At 39.9% G+C, this 24,027-nt stretch overlaps 3 protein-coding genes across 8 annotated transcripts in view; 1 reads left to right on the top strand and 2 right to left on the bottom strand.

Moving 5' to 3' along the window:
• Positions 1 to 337: 337 nt before the first annotated feature.
• On the bottom strand, positions 338 to 9,669 carry golim4a (golgi integral membrane protein 4a). 2 transcript variants are annotated; one of them, XM_037268690.1, is made up of 16 exons: positions 9,064 to 9,669; positions 5,648 to 5,722; positions 5,454 to 5,503; positions 5,197 to 5,250; positions 4,963 to 5,113; positions 4,292 to 4,374; positions 4,008 to 4,091; positions 3,527 to 3,709; positions 3,205 to 3,447; positions 2,727 to 2,971; positions 2,495 to 2,568; positions 2,360 to 2,409; positions 1,981 to 2,193; positions 1,789 to 1,857; positions 1,348 to 1,437; positions 338 to 1,133 (listed from the first exon to the last, which is right to left on the bottom strand). In XM_037268690.1, the coding sequence occupies exons 1-16, from the start codon at positions 9,248 to 9,250 to the stop codon at positions 1,029 to 1,031; spliced, it is 1,956 nt and encodes a 651-aa protein (XP_037124585.1). In that variant the 5' UTR covers positions 9,251 to 9,669; the 3' UTR covers positions 338 to 1,028. The 2 variants fall into 2 exon arrangements, with proteins under 2 accessions (XP_037124585.1, XP_037124587.1); XM_037268692.1 differs by having other exon boundaries at positions 1,024 to 1,159; positions 9,064 to 9,427.
• Positions 9,670 to 10,193: 524 nt separating this feature from the next.
• LOC119133068 (lysosomal amino acid transporter 1 homolog) lies at positions 10,194 to 15,748 on the bottom strand. Of its 4 annotated transcripts, XM_037268721.1 has the most exons (9): positions 14,656 to 14,854; positions 14,450 to 14,501; positions 14,163 to 14,378; positions 13,680 to 13,809; positions 13,426 to 13,513; positions 13,052 to 13,161; positions 12,062 to 12,163; positions 11,541 to 11,726; positions 10,194 to 11,335 (listed from the first exon to the last, which is right to left on the bottom strand). In XM_037268721.1, exons 3-9 carry the CDS (start codon positions 14,354 to 14,356, stop codon positions 11,219 to 11,221), a joined length of 927 nt encoding a protein of 308 aa, XP_037124616.1. In that variant the 5' UTR covers positions 14,357 to 14,378; positions 14,450 to 14,501; positions 14,656 to 14,854; the 3' UTR covers positions 10,194 to 11,218. The 4 variants fall into 4 exon arrangements, with proteins under 4 accessions (XP_037124616.1, XP_037124617.1, XP_037124615.1 ...); XM_037268722.1 differs by lacking the exons at positions 14,450 to 14,501; positions 14,656 to 14,854 and adding an exon at positions 15,686 to 15,748; XM_037268720.1 differs by having other exon boundaries at positions 14,163 to 14,373; positions 14,450 to 14,854.
• Positions 15,726 to 24,027, top strand: part of veph1 (ventricular zone expressed PH domain-containing 1) — a 41,474-nt gene continuing 33,172 nt past the window's right edge. The window contains exons 1-3 of one of the 2 annotated variants that reach the window (XM_037268684.1): positions 15,775 to 15,901; positions 22,071 to 22,631; positions 22,872 to 23,090. In XM_037268684.1, the coding sequence (XP_037124579.1) occupies positions 22,494 to 22,631; positions 22,872 to 23,090 (357 nt within the window). In that variant the 5' untranslated portion in view covers positions 15,775 to 15,901; positions 22,071 to 22,493. Of the gene's footprint in view, positions 15,902 to 22,070; positions 22,632 to 22,871; positions 23,091 to 24,027 lie in introns of both variants that reach the window. The other variant, XM_037268683.1, reaches the window with a different exon arrangement.

Here is a 24,027-nt window from a genome sequence, read left to right on the forward strand (position 1 = left end):
TTTATGATAATTTTCCCCCTAATATTATGGGCAGGCAAAAGATCACCACTTAAAGCTGCAGTCTCGTCACAGCAGAATTAATATTTTGTACAGTTAATAATAAAAAGGAAATTGGCATGTTTTGCATAGCTTAACTCTTACATTAGGCAATACCATAAACATCCTCTGACCCTTTGAAATGTCATGACACTGTCTTATATAAATTATGTTGTGAATAGTGTTATATGACATTATATATTATATATATATTGTCATAGACAAAATATTAACATCCAATATAATGACATTTCAAAATAACATTAACAAGTAGTGAAATCAATTACCGTGGCAAACAAAATACAACTGAAATCTTTATTCCACACAAAACATTCAGTTGACAAAATATCGGTCATTAAAATCCCACTTTTGCTTCAAATACAGTTGAAAAATATACAAAAAGACAGCATCATTTTATTGTACATTGTAATGAAAATTGCATCGGATTTGTTGACGGAAAATTTTAAAAAGGTGGACAGTGTATGATAAGGCAGAAATTTCTTGTTACATGCCATCTTTCCATATGCTATACGTTTGAAAATGCAAAATGAGAAATCTGAATGGAAAGGCACATGTCCGTGTGACAAACTTGGCTTGAAATTGCACCTTGCTTGATTGTCAAAGGCGTCACAATCAATCAATAATAAATAAAAGAACAAGTGATTGATTGGAATACCAGATGAACATTTTACTGACCTTTTTAAACAAAGAATATTAACTTATCTTTTTGACTTTACAGCCATCTTGCTGAAAGTACATTCTTTGCATGTGTAGAAGGTATGAATATAAAAAAAACATTATACAGCATGTAAAACCATCCTCACCAATTACATTCCGTTCAATTGCACAGTGAAAGCGGATCGGTTCCAACAAAAGCCTTCGCCATCTCCAGGAGTTCGATCCCAATCGTCCTTCTTGGAGTCTTGAGTGGATGGCTGTTGGCTTCATTTTTGGGAATGGAGACGACGAACTTCTCAGTGTTTCTTTCAGATTTACATTTCCGCCCGTCGAACGGTTCCCTTGTCTCGACCGGGCCCCTCTTCCTCGTAATTCTCTTCCTCAGGGTCTTTGCCGTGAGGCTCTCTCTTGTGTGGTCCCTGCATACGAGTGCATCTCACTGCCACTTACGTCATAACAAGCAAATGACATTTTAAAACCATTTGGCACGAAACTGAGGCTGACAATGTCAACATACTACCGTGGTGTATTTGGATGTACGGAGCAAATACTACATAACCTTTTGCAGGCTGTGATGTTAAAACGCGACTACCCACCCAACAACATAGAAAAATTGTATACCAAGTAACCGACCTGTTCTGTGTTCTCCTCAATATATGTCTCCTCCTCATCCTCCTCCAGTTTGTCCTCGCTCTCCTTCTCACCAGCAATGTCCTCCTGAGCCTTTTAGATCAGAGACGCATGACATAAGTGACTCATGTCGTGGCATTAGGCAATTAAAAAAAGATAAACCATGTTACAAAAAATACATTGGAAGTAAGACATGGGATGCCTTTTTGACATTTGCCTAAACAGAATATGAACGATCAGATAAATGGCGTGCACATTTGGTCAGGTTCATATGAGCATTCAAACTTTCAGCTCAAGTACAATTAAAGTTTAATTGTTTAATTAACTGACAGCCCACCACTCATTAAACAAGTAAATAGATTCTTTATAAATTCTTTAGAGAAAAAAAAAATCCTATTATGCCAGTCTCATATAACCATAACTAACAAATGGTGGTGTTATCACCTCCTCCTCAGCGTCCTCCTGATACTGGTCATCTGGATTGTCCTCCTGCTGATCTGGGTTTCCAGCAATCTGGAGAGAGACGCACACACGTGGGCTCACATGATGTCATATGTCCACTTGGATTGTTACCCTTTCAAGCAATACCATCTCCCTTTTGGCTATATTCCAATTCTTCTCAGTGCATCAACTCACCACCAGCTCGTCCTCCATAGCAGGATTCTCGGGGCCTTCGTGTGAGTCTTCGTGCTTGGCTTTTGCCGGCTCCTCCTCCTCTTCTTCTTCCTCCAGAACGTCATCCTTCTTAACACGATGATGTGACTGGTCTTCCTCTGCTTCTTCAAATTCGTCCTCTCCCTGGTTGTTAGGATCATCCTCGGGGTCCAGTTCGCCGCCACCGATGGCACCCTGTGGTAGAGTAAAAGGCAGAGGGGAACTAAACACACTTGTTTCACCTTTGCTGTTGGAATCTGTTTTTTCACCCAATTTCCTGTTGGAAACTTTCAAACTGGTGTGTGCATGCAAAACAAAGTTAGGCCTGACGAGCTTGATATAACAAGGACAAAGAAATCACCTGCTGATGTGGCATCTTCATGCCACCGTGTAACAAGACAGAATGTTTCTCTGTGGGAAAAAAAAAAAAGAAGAAACAAATAAACTCCTCTGACAAAGTTTCAAAAACATACTAGATGTGAATATTACGTTTTACCTTCTTTACTATCAGTGTGATGCATTTCTCGTTGGTCTAGATCATGGTCCATGTCTTCATACTCGGCCTTCTTCCTGAGAACAAAGACATAAAACACAGCTCATCCCAGAACTCCTAAAATGTCTTAGGAATGGCACTTTTCGACTTAAAATGTGTTAATTTGCGGTCCAAACATGCCTGTCGTGATCACATTGTCACTGGCTGCATGCATCTGTCTGTGAGTTTGTCTGACCTTTGTTGCTCCTCTCTTAGCAGCTGCTCCCGTCGGTCAGCCTCCTGATGCTGCTGCTTCTCCCTCTCCTGTTCTTCCTTCAGCTTTGCCTCCCTCTCCCTCAGCACCTTCTCTCTCTGGGCCTGCAGGGAGTCCTGTCGCATTTGGATCAAGCGGCGCTCTTCGGCCTTCAGAACTTCCAGGCGCTGCTGCTCCTGCTGCTGCTCATAAGCGGATTTGGCACGCTCCACCCCTTGCTGTGGCTTCTGAAATACATATTTATTTTCATCTTATAATTATGTAAGACACAGGTGCATCATACCTCCTAGGGGAAATTTAAAAATGAAACAAGAAGTGGAAGAAATTACTTTTCAACAACTTGTTTTGGGGTAGAAGCTAATTGAGTTGCGTGGTAGGTTTGTCTTTAAAAAAAATTGCAGTTATTGACTGTGAAACATGCTCAGAATTATGACGTTCAGATGAGTAAACTGATTCTGACAAGTAGCTGATGTTTCTGGCTGTCCAAGGCGTTTTCGTCTGGCTGTTCCAGTTCTTGCTCGCTTTCATCATCTTCCCGTTGCTCCTCCCGCTGTTGATCGGGGTCCTCCTCCTCTAGCTTTTGAGGCTGTCCTGCTTGGGCCATTTCTTCCTCAGCCAGCTCCCTCTTCCTCTCTGCATCTCCCTCCTCATCTTTCTCTGACGTGGTGGGGTGAGACTGGACTTTGGGCTCTTGCTGATCCAACTGAAACAAAATTTTGATGTGAACACACGTTTTTTGTTGGGTAAGCCTAGAGGGGGGGAAAAAAATACTATCAAATTACCCTGGACGCAGTATCATGGTGATCCTCTTTCAGTACAGGCACCTCCTCATTTGGCTGCTTCAATACAAAGGCCTGCTGGGACTTTGGATCTGGTTGCTGGAGCACAGAGTTTTGCTCAGGCTGTCTCATGTTTGGTGCCTTGTTAAGGGACTCCTTCAGCTCTTTGTATTCATTAACTTGTACCTACAATAGCAGCACCACAGGGTTTAAACAGACATGTCACGAGAGAAGAGATTGATGTGATCTTAGAAATGTCTCTGAACTGTGAAATGCATTACAGTAATCCCTCGCTACATCGCGGTTCGATTATCGCGGCTTCAGTACATCGCAGACTTGACTTAGACTAGTATTTGACATTAACAATTGTGTTATATTAATTTTATAGTGCTATATTGTTATATTAATATCAACACAGTGGCTAGATCTTAAGTCTTATTTTCATACCATACTGTTTTTATGAACCCATTTAACTGTTGCCTACCTGAGCTGCCGCTAGCGCATTCTTGTGGTCTTCTAGTGACAGCGTGACCTGATCGTGTGCCTTCTTCAGGTCTTGATGTCTCACCTGAACACAAAGGTAACAACATTATTCAAAGCAACACTTAACTGGATGAAATAGGACTCATTCTCTGCATTTTCCACTCAATTCTTTTGAGATCCCAGTGCCTAAAATCTATTACACAACAGAACATACACCTTAACAGGCCAGCAACTGATTACAAAGAAGGAAGCAACGAGTCTGATAAGTAGATTAAAAAGTCTCACCTGAGCATCCTGCAGTTGGATGTGAATTTCATGATGGGCTTTTCTTAGCTGCTTATTTTCTTCTCTGAGGTTAAATACATTGTCTGCAGGTAGAAAAGGGAGGCTTGAAGCAAGAGACCTGACGCCTGAATTGCATTATCAACATTACAATCCCATCCTGAATAAAATAAGTAATACCGTTTATGTAAAGCCTTCCATCTACACAGTATCGCTCACTAGGATTGTGGGTAAATGAAATGTATCATAGCTGACTTTGCGTGAGAGGCCTCTTAAAATTTGGACTGGTCTGCACTGTGCAGTCAATAGCAGAGCACAGACGCAAACAATCATACACAAGCACACACACTTATCTAAGGTCAAGAGATGTCAATTATCTGATTAACTCAACATGCATGCTTTGGGCGTGAGGGAGAAAAGCAGCGTACCAGGAGTAAACACACAAATATGGAGAGAAAACCCAAAAGACACATGGAAATGTTCTGACCCGGATTGTCAAACTGTGAGACAGATATGCTAACCACAGTTGAGTACCTGGTAACATGTAGTTACTAGTTATGTCACAAGGTGGAGACAAAGCAAGAGTATTGAAAGTGGGATGGTTGTGGCTCAACAACAACGTGGCAAATAGAACTAGACATACTCATAATTATTCAATAAAATGAAATCAGCACCTTTCAGCTGGGCCACCTCACTTTCTTTGACTTGCTGCATTTTTTCATAGCGCTCTCTGTGCTCTTCTAGCAGCCGGTTGTGATCATTTCCCTGCATCTGATGCTGCTCTTGCATATCATAAAGCTGCTTCTTCAGATCCTCGTGCGTGTTCTGAGAGACAACTCAGAGGTCATTGCGGTCATCATGACGGACATTACAGTATTTCTATTTGCTGGGACAAAGCGACTCCGAACCTTGAGCATCTGATGTTGCACGTGTAGCGAGCTCAGTTTGCTGCTGGACTCTTGCTGTGTGAGAGCACAAACAAAATGTTGTAAAAACACACTTCTCTTTAATGTTCAGTCTTACTAGTCAAACAGCTCGTGGGAGACACACCACACACATTGAACAATGGGAAGCTGACGAAGACAAACTTGAAATAATATTGAATATTTGAATGATCATTTCAAATAAAAGATAAGGTTAAGATGCTTAATGGGAAATAAAGTACCTTTTCTTTATTCAGTGACTGTTGTGAATCCAGTTTATACACCAGGTAATCTGGAAACGAAAAAAAGTTTGTTTTTAAAAAAATAAAATAACATCAAACTTGTTTAAAATGTGTACATTTTAACATCAGCATTGGTAATTTTGCATGAAGCATCTGAATGAGATAGAAACAAATGTTCCTATTTGTCATCTCACCTTCTTTGGCCTTTTTGTGCTCTAACCTCTCCTTCTGAAGCGACTTCTCCAGTCTTGATCGATGCTCATACACCACTGCAAATGTGAAGGTGAAAAGAGGAAGGAAACATTGTGATATGGCGACAAGGCAGGAGTTTAATTTTAAATGAGAATTTTTGACTGATCAATTGTCAGTACAAACTAGAAGTGTTAAAGAGATAATCTTATCCATAATTTGGATAAGCCAATCATGTGTCATGTCATGACTGTGTTTATTTGCCTTTTTTACGCAGTAGTTGCGATGACCTCTTTTTAAAAGTTATCATTCATGGCACTTAATTTTTCGCAGTGTAGCATTGTTCCCAAAGTATTTTTTTTGTTTCTCTCAATAGTATTACAATATTACCATGCCTACTGTGCCCTTAACACCGTTAAGATATCATATCATAAGATTTTGATATTGAGTGCCACATTACTATTATAAAATGTCTTCTAAAACGTGCACGTACACAGCAGTCTATTTCTCTGTTGTGGAAGAATAAGCGACCAATGTCTCGGTTTCAGGCCAATTTCCAATACAGCCTGATGACATAGACTTAACTTTATTCATCCCTTGGATTGCTCCCTTAGGAAATTCTGGTCCAGCAGCATTCATGCCGCAGAGTGGGTATATAAAGACACACAGATGACATGAGCGCAAACTTAATAGGCTCCAAGAAAACGCTGCCACTCAATATTGCGCCATCACAGGAAACCAGGAAGTGCGACAAGCTATAAGTCATCAAACCCATAAGACACAACGCCAAAACAAAGGAAAAAATAAATAAATAACTGCATGCCTGCTGGGAAGATGTCTAAAAAACATAGACGCTCACGGCAGCGCCATCAAAAAGAAAAAAAAGGGCTGGTGGCTTACAGCCCAAATACTGTCAATCACAGCACGAGGAGTGAAGCACTGGTTAATTGTGTTAGTATAATTTGAAATTATCATGTTCATAAGCACATTTTTGTAATGTTTTGAAACTCCTCCTATTGTCTATACTGACCTCACTCACAAATGGAAAATAGATGGAACAGGAAACAATCAACACTCATCCATCTGTATCAAGTTACACCAACTGTATAAATGCTGAGTGTCCCACACCACAATATGAAGTCAAACTAGTTACACGGGATAAGAGCCCTTTTAAAGTGTCATCTTGTACTGATGTGTACTCAGGAAGCAAACATGAAACACAGGTATGAAGTATCTTGTTAAATATTTGGACAATGAAGTCCAAGTCTCACCTCGCTACTTCGAAACACATCTTTGCAAAATAGGTTTGTGATCATACCAACATTCTAAAATCACTTGCACGTTTTCTTTAAAGCCCTTCAGCATTCTGTAATGGAACAGAAGTGTGTCAATACCAGTGAACGCGCTGGCCCTTAGCTCCAGCTGCCCCATTTACACACAAACACACACACACATACACCATCAATGAAATGGCTCTGACGTTGGAGTTGGTTTAATGGGCATAGCATTCTATTAGGCCCTTCCTGACTTGGAGAACTTGTGGCACAGTGCCAGAACATGGTCTATGAAATGGGCTTTTGTCTTGAAATGGAAACTGAAACAAACAAGGCTGTTGTTTTAAAGAAATAAAGAAGAAGAAAAAAACAAAGTACCGTAATTTTCGGACTATAAGTCGCACCGGAGTATAAGTCGCACCAGCCATAAAATGCCCAAAAAAGTGAAAAAAAAACATATATATGTATATAAGTCGCTCCTGAGTATAAGTCGCCCCCCCACCCAAACTATGAAAAAAACCGCGACTTATAGTCCGAAAATTACGGTAGTAATATTTTCATTGCATACACATGGGAAACATTTTGGGTATGTGTTTCAATGTTATGGCTCAGGTGAAGAAAATACTGTTGGTAAATAATTAAACTCAAACACTTAAGTTCCAGGTGTATGTAGTCCAAAACAATTCAGAATTGCTAAATACAGGCTAGGAAAGTCTGATTACCAACCATTATTTGGCATACCGCTTTTTTTTTTTTTTTTTTAAACATGAAATGATCAGTATTCTCAAGGCGACCAAGATTGTGAGTGATGTGAGTCACCCCGCTCACTCTTTGTTTGAACTTCTGCCCTCTGGGAGGCGGTACAGGAGCCTGCGCTCCCGCACCACCAGACTTTCCAACAGCTTCGTACTCCAGGCTGTTAGGATCCTGAACTCGCTCCCCCTTTCAGCGTAGCGTCCTGTTCTTGCTGTATGCTCACTGGCTCGGTTTTGCCCCTCATATTCAATGGGTTATTGGTCTGTTTTTATTCATCGCTCATTTTATTTTATTTATTATTTATGGTTTGTGCCTTCTTGTTTTTGTTTTGTGTCGCCTACTTGTATGTCTCGTCACCGTGGGATGGAGGAAACGGAATTTCGGTTTCTTTGTGTGTCTTGACATATGAAGGGATTGACAATAAAGCTGACTTTGACTTTGATTTTCCAATGCAACTTGAAGCTTGAGTCATTGTTTTCTGTTCAAGTCAACCATATTCATTAATTATTTTCTGTCACTGGAATTACCCTGGCTTCTATTGTTGACAAATGTTATGAACAGGTCTAGTCATAGAGGATCAAGGCAGCATGAATGAGTTGATCCGGGTTCGATGTATAAAAAAATAAATAAAAAAAAAAGAAAAAAAAAAAAGAAAAAAAAAAGTTGAAGGACATTTTCCAAAATAACCCTCGGCTTTAAAGGTACAGGCCTCCATAGTAAGGAAAACAGACTTTTTAATGTTTGTCTACAAGTAGTCTGAGTGCCTGCACGAGTGATACATCAACTGATGGTCACCAATCGTGATTGGCCGATTTCTGTGAAAAAGAAGGTCTCTAAAACGAGTTGATTACATCAAGACAAGTTACGTTATGTAGACAAAGTTTACAATAATTCTTGACTGTTTTAAAATGTGAAAAAAATGCACAACGTCGCCATTAAACCATGCTCTCCTAGTGCTTGAAGGCAAATAATGATAATTGTTTTGGTAGCAACTGTAGGCTGAGAACTACAGACTACACCCAAAGTAAGTTTGGGTGCGTGCGTGTGTAGGGGGGTCCTGTATTAAGCATTAACCCCCCCAGAGAATCCACTTAGCTGGGAGTTGAGCTCTTTGCTAAAACGTAACCTGGTCAGAAGATTAAACAGCACCCTGGGAAAAAGGTCATGACCTGTCTTTCAGAGAACGACCATCAGTTTACTGTCCTCACAATTGAGTTGCTCCAACTTCCCAACGCCTACTACTGCTTTTGGAGGTTTGTCATGCTTCACGCCGAATTGAACTGGAGTTTGGTCTTACAAAGTTCCAAACAGATGAGAGACAACAAAATCGAAAAGTGTGCAACATGTCACGCGCAAAGGGGAATCAATCAGGAAATAGTCACTGTGTTTACCTTGGAGCTGAGCCGACAGAGACTCTTGGTGCTGCTGGTACTTTAGTGCCATGGCTTGCGTCCGCTTCAGCTCCTTGTGCATCTCGTACGACACCATGCCGCCGTACATCATTCCGCAAACCACGGTGACGAGTAGGAGAACCTGAAAAATCCTCCGTTGCCTCCGCGAGCACACACCGTTTCCCATGTTCAACCCGCGCCCCTCCCCGCTGCTTGAGCGGGTAAGCGCCGTCTTTACTGCTGGAAACTTCCAGACTCGACTTCCAACCTCACCCGTCACTCCAAGTCAGGAGACATTTCCACGCAGGTCAGACGGGTTAACGTAAACATTACTTTCGTACGCCAACACCAGCCGCAGTCGTTTTTGCTTCAAAAGTGGTCGCACAGATTTTCACCAAACGACTCGAGGTTCTGAGTTTGCAGAGGAACGAAAAGTCTAACCCTAACCCCTCCTCTTCGTTACGCCGTGTTTTTCTCCGATGCAATCCTACAGAAGTTGTGCGAAAAAGTTTGGACCGAAATGGCTAAAGAGGCCTGCATAGCACCTTTAACTTGCGTTACGTGTCAACTCGATAGATCCCTGCCATCCAACCGCAAATCAAAAGGAAGTCCCGCCCCCCAAGGAAACAAGCTTTACATACTCCCGCCCCTAGAGAAGACTGTTCACCTATTGGTAGCAAGAGATGTCGATTCAATCGTGCATAAAACAACATATATGGTGGTAGTACTTGAAAGCAGTACCTGGAGTAGTACTTGTAGTACTTGTAGTAGTAGTAGTATTGCAGTAGTAGGTAGTTAAATCAGTGATATCAAAACCTTGACCATCTGTTTACTGACTTTCATCATTATCATAATTAATGATGAGAGGGGTAGGTGAAGCGAGATACAATGTCAGTGTAAAGACTTTCACTGTTACACAAATTAGACTAGTTCACTAGTTCTATTTCTACGGAAGGGACATTAAAAAAAGGATACATGGTCTTTCGTACTGTATGAATATGTAGGTATATCTAAAAAAAAAAACATGCTTACTTATGACTGACCAAATTACAGAGTATACATGCACGATCTGTATAAAATGTTGCACATGACCTTGTTTTGGTAAAGTCACAAGGAGCAGCTAAAGCAAATATTTTAACAGATGAGTTTATTGCTTATTCAGCCAATATCAGCCAGATGCACTTAGGTTTTACAATTAAAAAAAAATATGCTAAAAGCATACAATACTTATGTAAACACTTCTACAAAGTTAAAATTATATTTATTCTGATTGCATAAATGACCAAAGTAAGAATTTCATTACACGGGGCTGTAATTGTATGTACTGTGCACATGGAAAATAAACATATTGAAAATTATGTATTATTAATAAGTCTAAATATATTTCCCATCTAAATTAACTCCACACAGTAGCATCATAATCCTATTACCATTGACAAGATGTGCGTTAGTTTTTAATAGCAATAAGTATATACCAAGTATCACTTATATGAAATATCCATGATGGGGCAGCATGACGTCCTGGTCAACTTGTGTTTGTATAGCAGTCTTGTATTTCAGGACATAACTTAAAAACTATAAAGAGATATTAGGTATAATTTCACTGAAGGAACACTGCACTGTAATAATAATAATAATATAATAATAATAATAGAAAAATAGGTATTTCACTTCTCCTAAAAGTTGATGCTAAAATACTTTGAGAACAACATCACATAATTATGCAACATTGCCTCCGTAGGGCTGTGATTAGGACAATTAAAGGGGACATATGGAAAATTGCTTGTATAGCTGGGTCTGTAGAGCCCCTCCTTTAAATTTGAAATTAATCAACCAAGTAAATCTGCGATCTGCCGAAAATGCGTCTGTGAATGAGGAAATTTGAATAATAACAAATTGTTGTCATTTCCTCTGCTCATGATTTGGCAGGCTGTGAACATAAGGAGCCGCTTTCAATAATAATAATAATAATAATAATACTGACGTTAAACTCAATTGAGAAATGACAAGGCTGGTTGAAAATCAAAATGTTGTCTTCCAATATTGATGTGCAGCCAGAACTCAAGATTTGTATAGTGCTGTACTATTAGAATTGTGGCTAACAAGATACTACAACAAAAGTGCAGACAAAAGGTGGTGGGTAAGCTCAGGTGTGCTATAAGACTGAAAGTTCTTCTTCCTCACACAGGAGAGGCTCCACTTCCAGTGAAACAAGTGTTGTATACCTTTTGGCTGATTTATTCTTCCTGTACAAAACAAACTGGATCGTTACCTGGTCAACAAGGTCAAGGTCCTTTCAGTAATTTATTAAGATGCATTCAATGTTCAATTTAGGAACAAACAACACATTTACCCCTCTCTGAGTTAATCATTCCGACATCATGCTGTCAATGACTGCCTGACAGATGGAATATGGGCTTAACAAGATTAGAATGTCAACAGATGACACGAAGCGCAATTTGGGATTTTAAGGATACGAAAAAGTCTAGAACTAGGACTCCCTGACTGCCGATGAGCCAGGCCAGATGTTTTATGATGAACTTCTGTTTGGAGTCCTTTAGCGTTGGTAGCACCATTATGATGCTCAATCCATACGTCCCATTGCCCATCATGGCCAGCGCAAACAGCAGGTAAGAGGTGCCCTCGGTCGACTTCCTTTGGAACTAGAACAGAAGTGGTTTATGCAAAGAAATTCAGTGTGACCCGATACCTTTGTCCATAAAGTATAAATCAACTTGCAGGGGTCAGGGTTATTCTGGAATTACACGATGATGACTAAAATTATTAACAGACAGACTGAGTTAAGTCAACATAATTCTTCAGAACAACAACACTATTGTCTCCCAATGACTGCTTCTCAATTGGACACAAATTCTTACTCATTGGTCGCATGTATGAATAGGCAAGTCTGGAGAATACATCTGGGGAGAGTTGGCCAAACCAAGGTCTCTCGTAGAAAACACACCCAGATTGCTGATGCCAAGAAAATGTCACTTACATTTTTATAGAGCTGCGGGAAGCGCGATGAGAGGTAAAAGACGGTGGCCAGGTATCCACAAACATAGCCAGAAACCTCCGATGTTTTAGATGAACTTGGTCCCTGAGATGAAACAGAAAAGGGGGGAATTTATTGTACAAACCCCTCGACCTGTCACTGATATTAGTTGACAAAAACAGCATAATAATGCTGTCCAATGAAAACTCTGTCAGTCCACTATGACAGGTTTGATGATGTTTAACTGGACACGAAGTGCAACAATTAATTGGCAAAAAAATCTATTTCCAATTTCATTGCCAACTATTTTGTGAATTGATTAATCTTTTAGATACCTTAAATTTGACCTATTCATTTCTTCCCCTGAATGGATATTTGTGGTCCTTAATGAAAGTAGAACATTACCTTTGTGTTTAATAAAAAAAAAAAAACACATCTGCTTTTACTTTGAGAAAAACATTGTTTTTGCCCTTTTGCTGACACGTTGAAGTCTAAAACAGTCACTGAACCTTCATCAATTTGTTTCAGTGCACTGCCAATTTGAAATAATCAAATTTTTTGAATAAACAGATGGAAAATATTGTTTTTTAAATCCAGTTAATCAATTAATTGAACAATTATCAAAATAATCATTAGTTGCAGCTCTTCTTTGTGGAATCTGTGTTCTCATCCATGTATCATCAAATCTCAACTAATATAACATTTTCCATTATTTTAATTTAGTTGCTAGAAGTGTTAATCAAACACTTTTTTTTCTACAGATCTCCCTATTATCGGTTACTTTGTTTTAAGGACTAGCAAAAACAAAATGGTCACGATTTAAAATAATGGCCCTATACCTGTTCTAATAAAGTGCCAACAACATTAGATTATGAATCAGATGGTTTTTAGCTGATGATCACTATAAACAGATGCAACTATTGGTTCTGCATTAATCAAAGAGTTTTATTGGACAGCAACAATTTGAAACCATTTCCAGAACAATGACCTTACGAGAGATTCTTTGTTTTTTAAATTCTCTATGATGAGTTTGGGTAAAACCAACAGGAGAAGTGTTGCAGTGAAACACCAGAGGAAGCACAGCCATTTTAACACAGGGCTCTCTACAACATAGACACACAAAAATACAATGCACATATCAGAGAGTAGAAAAACACATAAAAGGTAAATGAGGAACAAACCGTAAAGTTGTTCAATGTAGTTTACATTGCTATCAATTGAGACTTAATCAGCAAAGTCATTTTCTGTCACATTTGAATAAGATTGAGGCAGATGCCATCAGCAGTAAACCTGCAAATGCTTGTGGAAAGTCGAAGTACAGTACAGTTACGTGCAAATAGTCAAATAATATCCAACAGCACACTTACTTCTGCTCAAGTTGTTCTTTATCTTGTAGTAAATAAACTGTGAGATGAGAATAAGGTCTGTAAAGATGTAGAAAACCACTGTGACCACCTGTGAAGACACCATAAGAAACTATGCTCAGTCAAATATGGAAATTGAAAGGAAAAGCTGCTTCGATCCAACTTGTCACCTGCGCCACTTAAATTGTGGTTTGAACAAAAGTATGGAAAATAGAAAACGAGGGATGCACCGTGTGTGTGAGCGTGTGCGTGTTGACCTGAATTGGCAACTGTTTGGTGAGGTAGCAGCCCACAAAGCTGGTGACATCACCGCTGAACAGGAAGAGGAGGAAGCCAAAAGACATGGCCTCATCCACTTTAGCATTCTTATAGGATTCATGGACCTGACTAGTAGTAAAGAGACAGGCTGATATGGAAACCAGGATAGGTAGACAAATACTTTAGCATTGTAGATCTAAATAGATAATATACTAATCAGGCTCCGTTTAGTGGAATTTAAAGAATAACTGAGTACAGCTAAATTGTATATATATATATATATATATATTTTTTTTTTTTTAACATTCATCAACTCCCAAGTTGGTTGTCCCTGACCACAGCTTTTTAGGTAATGTGTTGCAGGCAAACCCATTTAAAAAAATTAATATTTGCAACAACAACAAAAAAACTTTATCCATTTCTACGTAAGATAGCGTGTTTGAGAACCATGCACGACTGAGATGGATAGATAATCTACTCACGGCAAAGTGGATAGCAGAAAGCAAATCATGGAAAGAAGACCGATCACCACGCTGCTGTACTGCCACATGTTATCCACACACTCCTCCAGCAGGTAAAAGATCCACGGTGTTCCGTTTACACACACAAGTCTGTCCAGCGTCGGGGAGTTCCAGCTAGCGTTTACGCTCTTGCCGGGAAAACGTGCAGTGGCCATGAGATGCCCTCAACCTGCTGTCCTTTGCCCGCAAAATGAAATCATATATGCAACAAATTGTTGAAAAGAGAGGAAATTAAAGGTGTAACTTACTTGACCTTGATTTGTGCAGGTTTGCACCTTCTTGTTTCCACCACTGATGTCCCTAAAAAGTGCGCTTTTTAGGTCAATCATGGGGAGCTACCTGCTTTTGCAAATTCTATTTCGAATCCCGGTTGGCCATATGCTTATTGTTTTGAGCTGCTTACTGTTTACTGATTAAATACCGCTTCCTAGCCAAGATAGAGAATTCCATTGACCAGAACCAAATAAACACGATGGAGACTACAGATTGTTTACAGTTATTTACTAACTTCCCCCACATATTTGCACGATTTTCTAAGAAATATTCGCCAATGTTGAACAAACAGTGAAATGGTCATCTCGTCCCATCAGCAGCAGCATTTCTGTTGGCGTCCATCATTGGTGGGTACTAAAATGCGTCAAGGTATTCAACATAGCAGAACAACATCCGGTTACATTTCCAGAACAAAGTGAACGAAATTCGGATGGTGATGGTTGATGATGATTATATTGAAAAAATCAATGTACTGTTTTTTCCTCATTTTTACACGGTGTCATAATGCCTATTCTTAAAAAAAACTGTGTTTGGATTAGGTTTATTTTACCAACCATAGTCAACTATACCAATACGTCAACCAAAACAGTATATCTATAGATATCAACATAGCAGAACAACATCCGGTTACATTTTCAGAACAAAGTGAACGAAATTCGGATGGTGATGGTTGATGATGATTATATTGAAAACAATGTACTGTTTTTTCCTCATTTTTACACGGTGTCATAATGCCTATTCTTAAAAAAAAAACAGTGTTTAGATTAGGTTTATTTGACCAACTATAGTCAACTATACCAATACGTCAACCAAAACAGTATATCTATAGATATAGTATATCTAAAGATATACTGTTTTGGTTGACGTATTCATTTATCGTTAGTGCAAGTAAAGTTATTTCTTTTTTCTTTTTTAGAAAGTGCCACTCATTGTCTTAATTTGAAATCAGAAACTGACTCTACTTATGCTATCAGTGTCAGTAGTATGAAAAAATACTTGGGGGAACACTGCTATCCACTGGTGTCGAGCATAAATTATCTAAGAAATATGCATATATGCAATATATGTGGTAACAAATGGTACAATGTAAGTGTGAATCTCAAATAAATGTTGAAAAAAAAAATGCGCATGTTTCCTAGTACGTATATGTTGGCTGTTGACAATGTCTGAGACATTGAAGACAGCAACCAAAACCACCACCATTGGCCTACCTGTTGCTGGCTGCACTTATTTTCACCACATGATGGCGCACTTTCCAGTAGTATCCGGTGGAGACGCACAGAATGGGCTTCTCTATGGGGGAACTTGAAGCTTGTGCGGAGGCTCATCGGGATATAAATGTTTTTTTGTGTGTGTTGCTTTCTATCTCGCTTGGAAGCTGCTTGGCTCAATTGCTAATTCATCCACGGGCTGTGTTTTCTTCTCAGGTAAGCGACACGACGCTGTTGGGGTTAGTAAAGGGGGAATCGGGTTGTCACGTTACGCAGCTTGCTGTCATTCGAGTCATTCCGTGCCAATGCGTAAACGTCGCCTACATTCCTTGAAAGTTGACCGCAGACGGAGGCATTTGTTGGCCAAAGACAGCGACTCATCATGCAATTTCAAGAATTCGTATACAGTCAAGAGGCAATGAGAGTAACTTAATAATTAATCTGTGCTAATATTAAAAACAAAACAAAAAACGACTGTGCTACACCTGCTTTGCCTCCATCCAGTTGTCGCCCCCTTGGCGCCTAAATCCATTGGAATGTGTTTTGAGTTTAGAGGCGAGTTGAGTCGCATTACTCACATTTTTCAGATTTGCCTCCCGTGCTAATAATGAGGCTCCTATTGTGTAACAAGGAATTGAGGGGGACACTTTTCAAGGTCAAAGACTTGTCAAGCACCTTCACCTGTAAACAACTTTACTTGTTTTGTTGCCTTTCTATCTCAAAGAGTAATTCACCACTCCTATGCCTGTACTGCAAATCCTTTTTCAGCCTCAACTTGCAATTTGGAGTTAAACCCTTCATTGACTTATCACACCATTCACCTTATATAGATACACCAGCATGATCAAATAAGATGCAATACAAGAGCAGGATCAAGATGCAATTGTATCTGGAGACTGGAGTATTATACTATAATGCAAATGATAGATTTCTCTCTATTATCACTTTCAGGAGGCCCATTCTGATTTAATGCCTAACTTGTGCCCAATTTTGCTCAAATAGTCTATTTACATCCACCATCCGCAAGCGACAACAGTGGTCAGTGACAATACGAATGTCAACAATAGTGCATAAATGATACAAATGTTAACATCACATGTAGTTGACCCGGGCATTACATCTCTGCTGCATTCTACGATTATGCTTATTTGAGTTATTTCCTCACGCGTGTGTATTCATCACCAATCAATGTATTTTGACGATGTTTGTTGCGTGGTTTCCGTTGCACTCACATTGGCATGCACTTTTTCGGATATGCAAATCTTGTGGCGTACATAGCTCAGATGATAGAGTGGGTCGATCATTAACTAAAGAGTCGGTTGTTGAAATCCCGCTTTGTCTGAGTCATGTGTCATTGTGTTGGATGTTATTGTTATTTGTTTGTGTTAACAAGTGTCCCTGATGTTTTGGTCGATGTGTGTAAACAACCTTTCTACCGCTTAACTGATCTGCCCTTAATACATACGTACGTAGCTCTTCTGAATGCCTGCAGTCATTTTGCTGCGATGCACTGAAGAACTCTGACCAAGTTTGAGGTATAAGCCATCAGAGTATCACAGAAAGAAGAACGTTCATACATACATTATGTAAATGTTGGTTATCGTACAAACACATAAAATATATATTGTTATATACTTGAAAAGAGCTTTATTTTTCTTTTGCCTGCTCAAACTTTGATGAACTGTGAACATGCTTATGTTGCGCTCCACAGTGCGAGACTGTGAGTTTTGCCTGTGAAAGTAAGCTGGGAGCTGATGAATAATGAATGTTTCAGAAATGCATGTGAATGTGAGACACTGTTCCACCGGAGCTTTCCCTCTCTTCTGTGGAAATCCTCTCAGTGTGAAATGTACAAGGAGAAACTCCATTCTCACACTTTGATTCATGCACAGCCACATTTGAATTGAATATGCATGATTGAATTGAGCCCAGTGGTGCATTAAAGGCCAGATATCAAACCGAATATGAAGACAATGAAGCCAAAGGCCATATAGTGTGCAGAGCAAGTCAGATGACTTAAATCCATTAGATGATTAGGCTCGCTTTGTTATAGCAGGCAGGTAAGAACTTAAAAATAGAAGTGCAGCTAATGAAACTTGACTTTTTGATTAGTAACGTATATTAAATGTCAAGGAAATGATATAACGTGTTCTCCATGGACTCCAAGGACCAAGGGGACATTCTCTGGTACAGCCTCTTCTACATCCATCCATCCATTTTCCAAACCGCTCTATCCTCACGAGGGCCGAAAAATATGCTGGAGCCTATCCCAGTAGTCTTTTGGGCGGAAGGTGGGGAACACAACTAAACTGGACAGCAGCCAGCCACATACACTGCCCTGTAATTATTTTCTTAGGTTAGCCCAATTTAAGGACAATCATCCAAAAATGTGCATAATAAGTACAAACACTGCATTAACGAGAAAAACAAAAACAGCAAATGCCTACTGTAATAATTCGGGGTACAATGTCAGCCTAGTGGCCAGTATTTTTATTTTTATTATTATTTTACTTTTGTGGTTTTGGGTGAGAAAGACAACTATTCACCAATTTACATCCTTTATGCTCAGACTAGTTTTAGTAAAGTAGTAGTTTTTTTGCAGTTGTTGTAGGCGTCTCTTCTTGTAATCTATTGCATCAGTCGCAGTTTAGTTTGGGAACTAGCCCATGGTCATATTATTTGCTATAGAGCTTTGGGAAGTCATGGAATAAAATATGCACTGTATGTTTTGATTATAAAGGCCTTAAGTGGACTTTGCAATGAAAAAGTGAGTGTAGTGTTAAACATGCTTGACATTTGAATGTTTCAACAAGAATTTATAGGATTTGTAGCATTACTTATGCCTTTACACTTCTGTTGGAAATTTTTTTTTTTTTCACGTTGTGACTTGTGTTAAAAATACATGCTTTTGTGGAAAATTGCACAAGAAGCAAAGGAAGTGGCCCTTTAACAGATTCATGTTTTTATTAACCAGGGTGGCTGCATATTTCTGGAGTTGGCCTCCAACTTTCCAATAATCAACAACAAGTGCTACAATGTTTGACTTGAGATGACCATACTTCAGTATGTTCATTTGGCAGAGCCCCAGTGTGAAAAAAACAAGGTGCCATATCCATCCGTTCTCTGTACGGCTTATCCCCACGCAGGTCAAGGGTGTGCTGGAGCCTATCCCAGTTGAGATTAGGCAGACAAGAAACAGTGTACACCTAGAACGTGATGCCAGGGCACAAATAGATAAACATTCACACCTAGAATTTTGAGTTTTTAATTTACCAAGCATGTTTTTGGAATGTGAGATGAAATCAGCGTACCCACACAGACATAGCAAAAATGTGCAAACTTCGCCGATCTCTGAACTGTGAGGCAACTTATTTATCAGTCATCCACTGCGACGCCATCATCTGCTTACAGATGAAGACATCGATGTTGTAGTGATTAAATCGCCTGCCTTGTTCAGTTCCCACTCAGTGAGTGAGTTAATGGTTGTCTCTCCTTACATGTGTCTTACGTGACCTGCTGTATATAAACTGGTCGGAAAGATTTTATATAAAGAGCCATTTCAACAAGGTTAGACGGACTGCAAACTCATCCACCCAGAGATTGAATGTGTCATGAATATGTGAACTGTTTTCTTCTTTGTAAATGTTATATGAACGGAGTTGTTTGTCCAACATGATAATTATCTGTACACACAACATCACTCTTAAAATATTTTCTATGTGTGGGAGACGTCTCACATGCAACGCAGGTGCACATTATACAGTTGGATAAGGCTGAATGAACAGAGAGACGTGCAGACATGCAGTGGTGAAGGAGGGAGGGGTCTGTCTTATAGGTGGTACAAAAGAGCCAGTGTTCTCCGTCTCGCTGTGTGCTAAGTGAAGACAGTAGGAAAGCCAGTGGGCCACATGAACAGAAAGAGAGCAGACCCTCAAGTGGAATTGTCCCCATCTACCCCAGCACTTTTGCAGGGCCCCCCCAGCGTGTACCACCCATCACAGTCACCCCTCAACTAGTGCCCCATTCATTGCTTCTCAGTTTAACATTCATTCATCCAATGATAAAACATGACCAGTTTGTATCATCCACCTACCACAGAAAATAATAACACATTTAAGGTAGTAGTCAAGTTATTTGTAAACTCAAATAGTGAGTGTCCAACTGGAATTTAAGTGTGTGTTTAAAGGTTGCATTCCTGCGCTCACTCAGCTGGAGCTGGGTGATTAGTAGTACCAAGCAGATAGGTTAAATAGTTTTAAAATGGACATTTCTCCACATGTTTTTTTAAATGCGCACTCACTGACCACTTCACTTGGACAATTGAATGAGATTCTATCCTTAAGCCATTTACAAGTTTGTACCAGATAATATAGTTTTCTTACTTTAATTACTACTTTCCAACTTGGAACCCATCAAAGCTCACAGATGAGACAGGAAGTGATGAGCTGGCGAGTAAACTATATAGTATATAGTTTATATAGTATATACTCACTCACTCACTCACTCACTCACTCACTCACTCACTCACTCACTCACTCACTCACTCACTCACTCACTCACTCACTCACTCACTCACTCACTCACTCACTCACTCACTCACGTATCTTTTAGTGATAGATAACTCTCCTTACATCTGTAATTAGACTACTTCTGTGTAACTGTTCTGACCAGCAAGGATTCCTGATGTGGTTACCCAGGAAACATGGGCGGGTTTCCACAGCCAACCCCAGCAGCAAGTTATCCAAAGTGCTCCTCTTTGTGCCTTTCTTTGGTCTATTTGGTCTTTTGCCAGCATGACTAGATGAAGGGTATGTGTTGGTTCTGCTGTAGAGGGAACCGAGTGAAGATTGCTGGCTGTGACACAGATACATATGCTTATGGCTGTGGAGTTGTGTTCTAAGCAAACTAATTTGTGAAAAAACAGCAAACACACTGGATTGCTTGTTTTAAGAAAGAGCCAAAGTGTGTGAGTGTTTGTGTGCGAGCACGATTCCTTCTCTCCATCACAAGACTCTGCAAAATGTAGTCGGTTTAGTTTCTGCAATAAGAAAATAGTGTTTCTGTTGGCATGTTATTGTTTGCTTGTAAATTATACCATTAGAGTCTAATGAGTCAAACTCGTTTTTTTTCACGGGCCGCATTGTAGTCATAGCTTCTTTCGGAGGGCCATTATGACTGTCAACCCAAATAAATGTATGAGCACCTCATATTATATACAGTAAAAGCTACAAAACAAACTGACAAATAACTCGATTTCAAATCAGACGAGTAAAAACTGGTCAAATATTTCAAAAAAAGATCTTCGCGGGCCACATAAAATGAAGTGGCGGGCCGTATCTGGCCCCCGGGCCTTGAGTTTGACATCTGTGCATTATACCACACACATTTCCTCAATAGGTGGATAAAGTTAGAATGTATTAAATGTGGGTGCTACTTATACAGAATTTGTTTTCCATATTTGTAATTTCGACGTTCCACATGAACATTTTGACAAATGAAGACATACAAAGTGGATCCTGCATACTCATGCCCTCGCACATTTGGATTTACCTCTTTGTGGATTTTTTAAAATATTTATCAACATATACTTTTTTTTTTAGCCCATGAAAGCATTTCAATGGGCATCAATGGACATGGACTTTCAGATTCGTAGGCCGGCCCGGTCCCTACCCCCACAGGTACAACCTGCAGAAATCAATGAGGGTGTGTCTTGTGGTTTTGACACAAATGAAATTGCTTTGACTTGGTGGAGATTTGCAAAGTCTGCAAAAGTCTTAAATACTGTGGCTTTGTAGCATATTGGAGGAGGATTGTAGTTACACCATTTTGCCTTCCAACTTGCACTTGATGATTGAATCAGACAATCAGTGATGAAAAATTAGCAAAAGTGACAGCCGAGGAGTCTTTTTCTCAATATTTAGTCATTGGAACGCAAGAGAACTTTTGTCAAGTAACCTAAAACATGGTGTACACTGATTCCCATCATGAAGCTGAAAATCTGTCTTCATAAATCAGTTGTATTTTTTGACACCTGAATGGCAATGTTGGCTTAAAGAAAGGGCAAGTCAGTCTTGTTTCAGTTTTCAAACGTTGAACAGTATCATCAAAAATACAAGAACTGATTCATGAAGCAAATTTGAAGCTTCATTTTCCCATCACCGCTGTGGTTTCTGCATGTCATTTGATGTGGTTGGTATTTAATACAGTATTGTTCTGCTCCTAACTGAAGTGAGTGACCCAGTTTGTCTTATTATATCATGCTTTTTTTTTATGCAAATGAATGCCTACAAGAAAACATACAAACTTAACGTCCCAGAATTTGCAGCTAGTGATTGCCCCGACTCCTCTCTCTCCCTCTCTCTCTCTCTCTCTCTCTGTCTATCAGGATTCGGGTGTGACACGACTACATTCTCTGGAATATGCTGTCTCCATGGTAACAGGCTTCATGCAGACCCAGAAAAACATCGGGCCAAGTTGATCCTTTTTCCAACATACCTTGATCTGGGACACAGGGGATGAAAATTTGAATGGAAACAACTAAATATCGCTGAGGTTTCCACTAGCCTGAATTATGGCAAAAACACAAAAGTGACTTTTCAAAGTACATGTACTCTTTTGTCCAGGGATCTTGCTGGAACTGTTTCAAAGGTCCCTTGAAACCAAGAGTAGAAAAAAGCTGCAGAATGGAATTTCATCAGAATTGAGTCAACTCTCAACCATTATGTTGGAGTTATACTCATTATATTGTAGGGGATTATAACATTTTGCTGACCATTGGGTCACAAAAGCATTGTCTACCAGGACTAGGATGCACCAACTCTTCAGTCAGGTGCTGGGCCAGAGGGATTTGTCCAGAGCGGGCGATCTGTTTTCGCTGGAGGATGCTGCGATCGAAGACTGCTTGTCACAGGCTCTGAACCAGATCAAGTCCATCTCCTGCTCACCAGTTAGTAGGCCAAATAATAGACTTTGGGAACATGACCAAAAGATGTCTCAGATATTGCTAGTCTAAGTAAAATCCACTGATCCAAAGAAGAACATCCATTGATAGTCTCCGGTCCTGTGACATCATGGATACGTATTAATTACAAAGCTCTCCTCATCGTGACTTTTGTAGCCTGTTTTTAATATATTCCTGTCTTTAAAAAGGTCACCTTAATTTAAATACAGTATGTGTTTCATGCAGGATTATTTGACCAATGACAATGACCAGGCGGTGGTGGAGATTTGTATCACTCGCATCACCACTGCCATCAGGGAGACGAGCTCCATCGAGAGGCACAGCACAGCCCTGGTAGGGCTCTGGGAGTCGTGTCTGGAACACAACCTCACGCCTCAAGGTGACAATTTCGAGGACACGCCGCACACCAAGATAGCCTCCGACATTACCAGCTGCATCCTGCAGGTACACACACACACGCACACACGCACAGTCATGCACCTGCATAGTTAACTATGCAATGTGTTCTCTCTTGCTCGCTCAACAAAATCTGTTGAGGTGAGTTTAGCGTATTCTTGCTGACAGTATGAAATGATGCGCTTTCCTCAGTAATTATCTGAAATTAATCGGGCATCGTACATTGCTCCTTAGGCATACTTAACAGAAAACTGCAGTAGCCTCAGATTGTTTTGATACCTTCAGAGATTGAAGTTGCCATTAGTAGTGATGTGCACATTAATTATGGGGATGATTGGTCACGTTTTGGGGACATTAGGTAATATTCAACTTTTTTATACCTGTGGTCAGTTAAAACAGTTCTCTGCAGGTGCCTTACTGGTCGTCCGATAGCCGAGCCCGAAGAGCGGCACGGGTTATCAAGGTAGCGCCGCAATTTAATTAGACGTAAAAAGACGTCATTGGTCCCTTGGGCGATTGCCATCCATCCTGGTTAGAGTTTCATTCCAAACTCCGGTCTAAATATCAAGCCAACACATTTTGCATTTAAAAGTGGGCATTCCTGTTGAGATCTTTCTAAAAGGACCGGAAAACAAGCCTAAAATCACTACCGGGGAGGATTTTTGTTTTCTGGAGTTATCATTTTTAAGTCCAGAACTATAAGTCAAGGGTTTAATCAGTAATGAACAGGAAAGTGGTATGGAGGAGTGGTTGGAGAAACTACTCAGAGAATGAGAGTTAGAATAAATAGCGCCATCTTGTGGGGCATACCAAAGTAGAGTTACCGCTGGGACACCAGATCTCCACAGCTACATGATGTAAGTAATGTTGTCAGATTTTGTTCTTCCTCCGTGTACTCGCTGTGGAAATAGGAATGTGCTTAATACCCCTGTAATCAGGTGGTGTCTTAGCGCACGCATGCACACACTGCCTCACATGCATACAC

Source organism: Syngnathus acus, chromosome 13, assembly GCF_901709675.1.
Source record: "Syngnathus acus chromosome 13, fSynAcu1.2, whole genome shotgun sequence".
NCBI lineage: Eukaryota > Metazoa > Chordata > Actinopteri > Syngnathiformes > Syngnathidae > Syngnathus > Syngnathus acus.

Coding starts and splice junctions, on each gene's coding strand:
- golim4a (XM_037268690.1), bottom strand. CDS start 9,250: ATGGGAAACGGTGTGTGCTCGCGGAGGCAACGGAGGATTTTTCAGGTT. Junction 4,375..4,962: donor TGAGGTGGCCCAGCTGAAAG/GTGCTGATTTCA, acceptor TTCTACCTGCAG/ACAATGTATTTAACCTCAGA. Junction 2,410..2,494: donor TCACACTGATAGTAAAGAAG/GTAAAACGTAAT, acceptor TTTTTCCCACAG/AGAAACATTCTGTCTTGTTA.
- LOC119133068 (XM_037268722.1), bottom strand. CDS start 14,356: ATGGCCACTGCACGTTTTCCCGGCAAGAGCGTAAACGCTAGCTGGAAC. Junction 13,514..13,679: donor CCAAACAGTTGCCAATTCAG/GTCAACACGCAC, acceptor GTGTCTTCACAG/GTGGTCACAGTGGTTTTCTA. Junction 11,336..11,540: donor TCCTAGTTCTAGACTTTTTC/GTATCCTTAAAA, acceptor CTTGTTGACCAG/GTAACGATCCAGTTTGTTTT.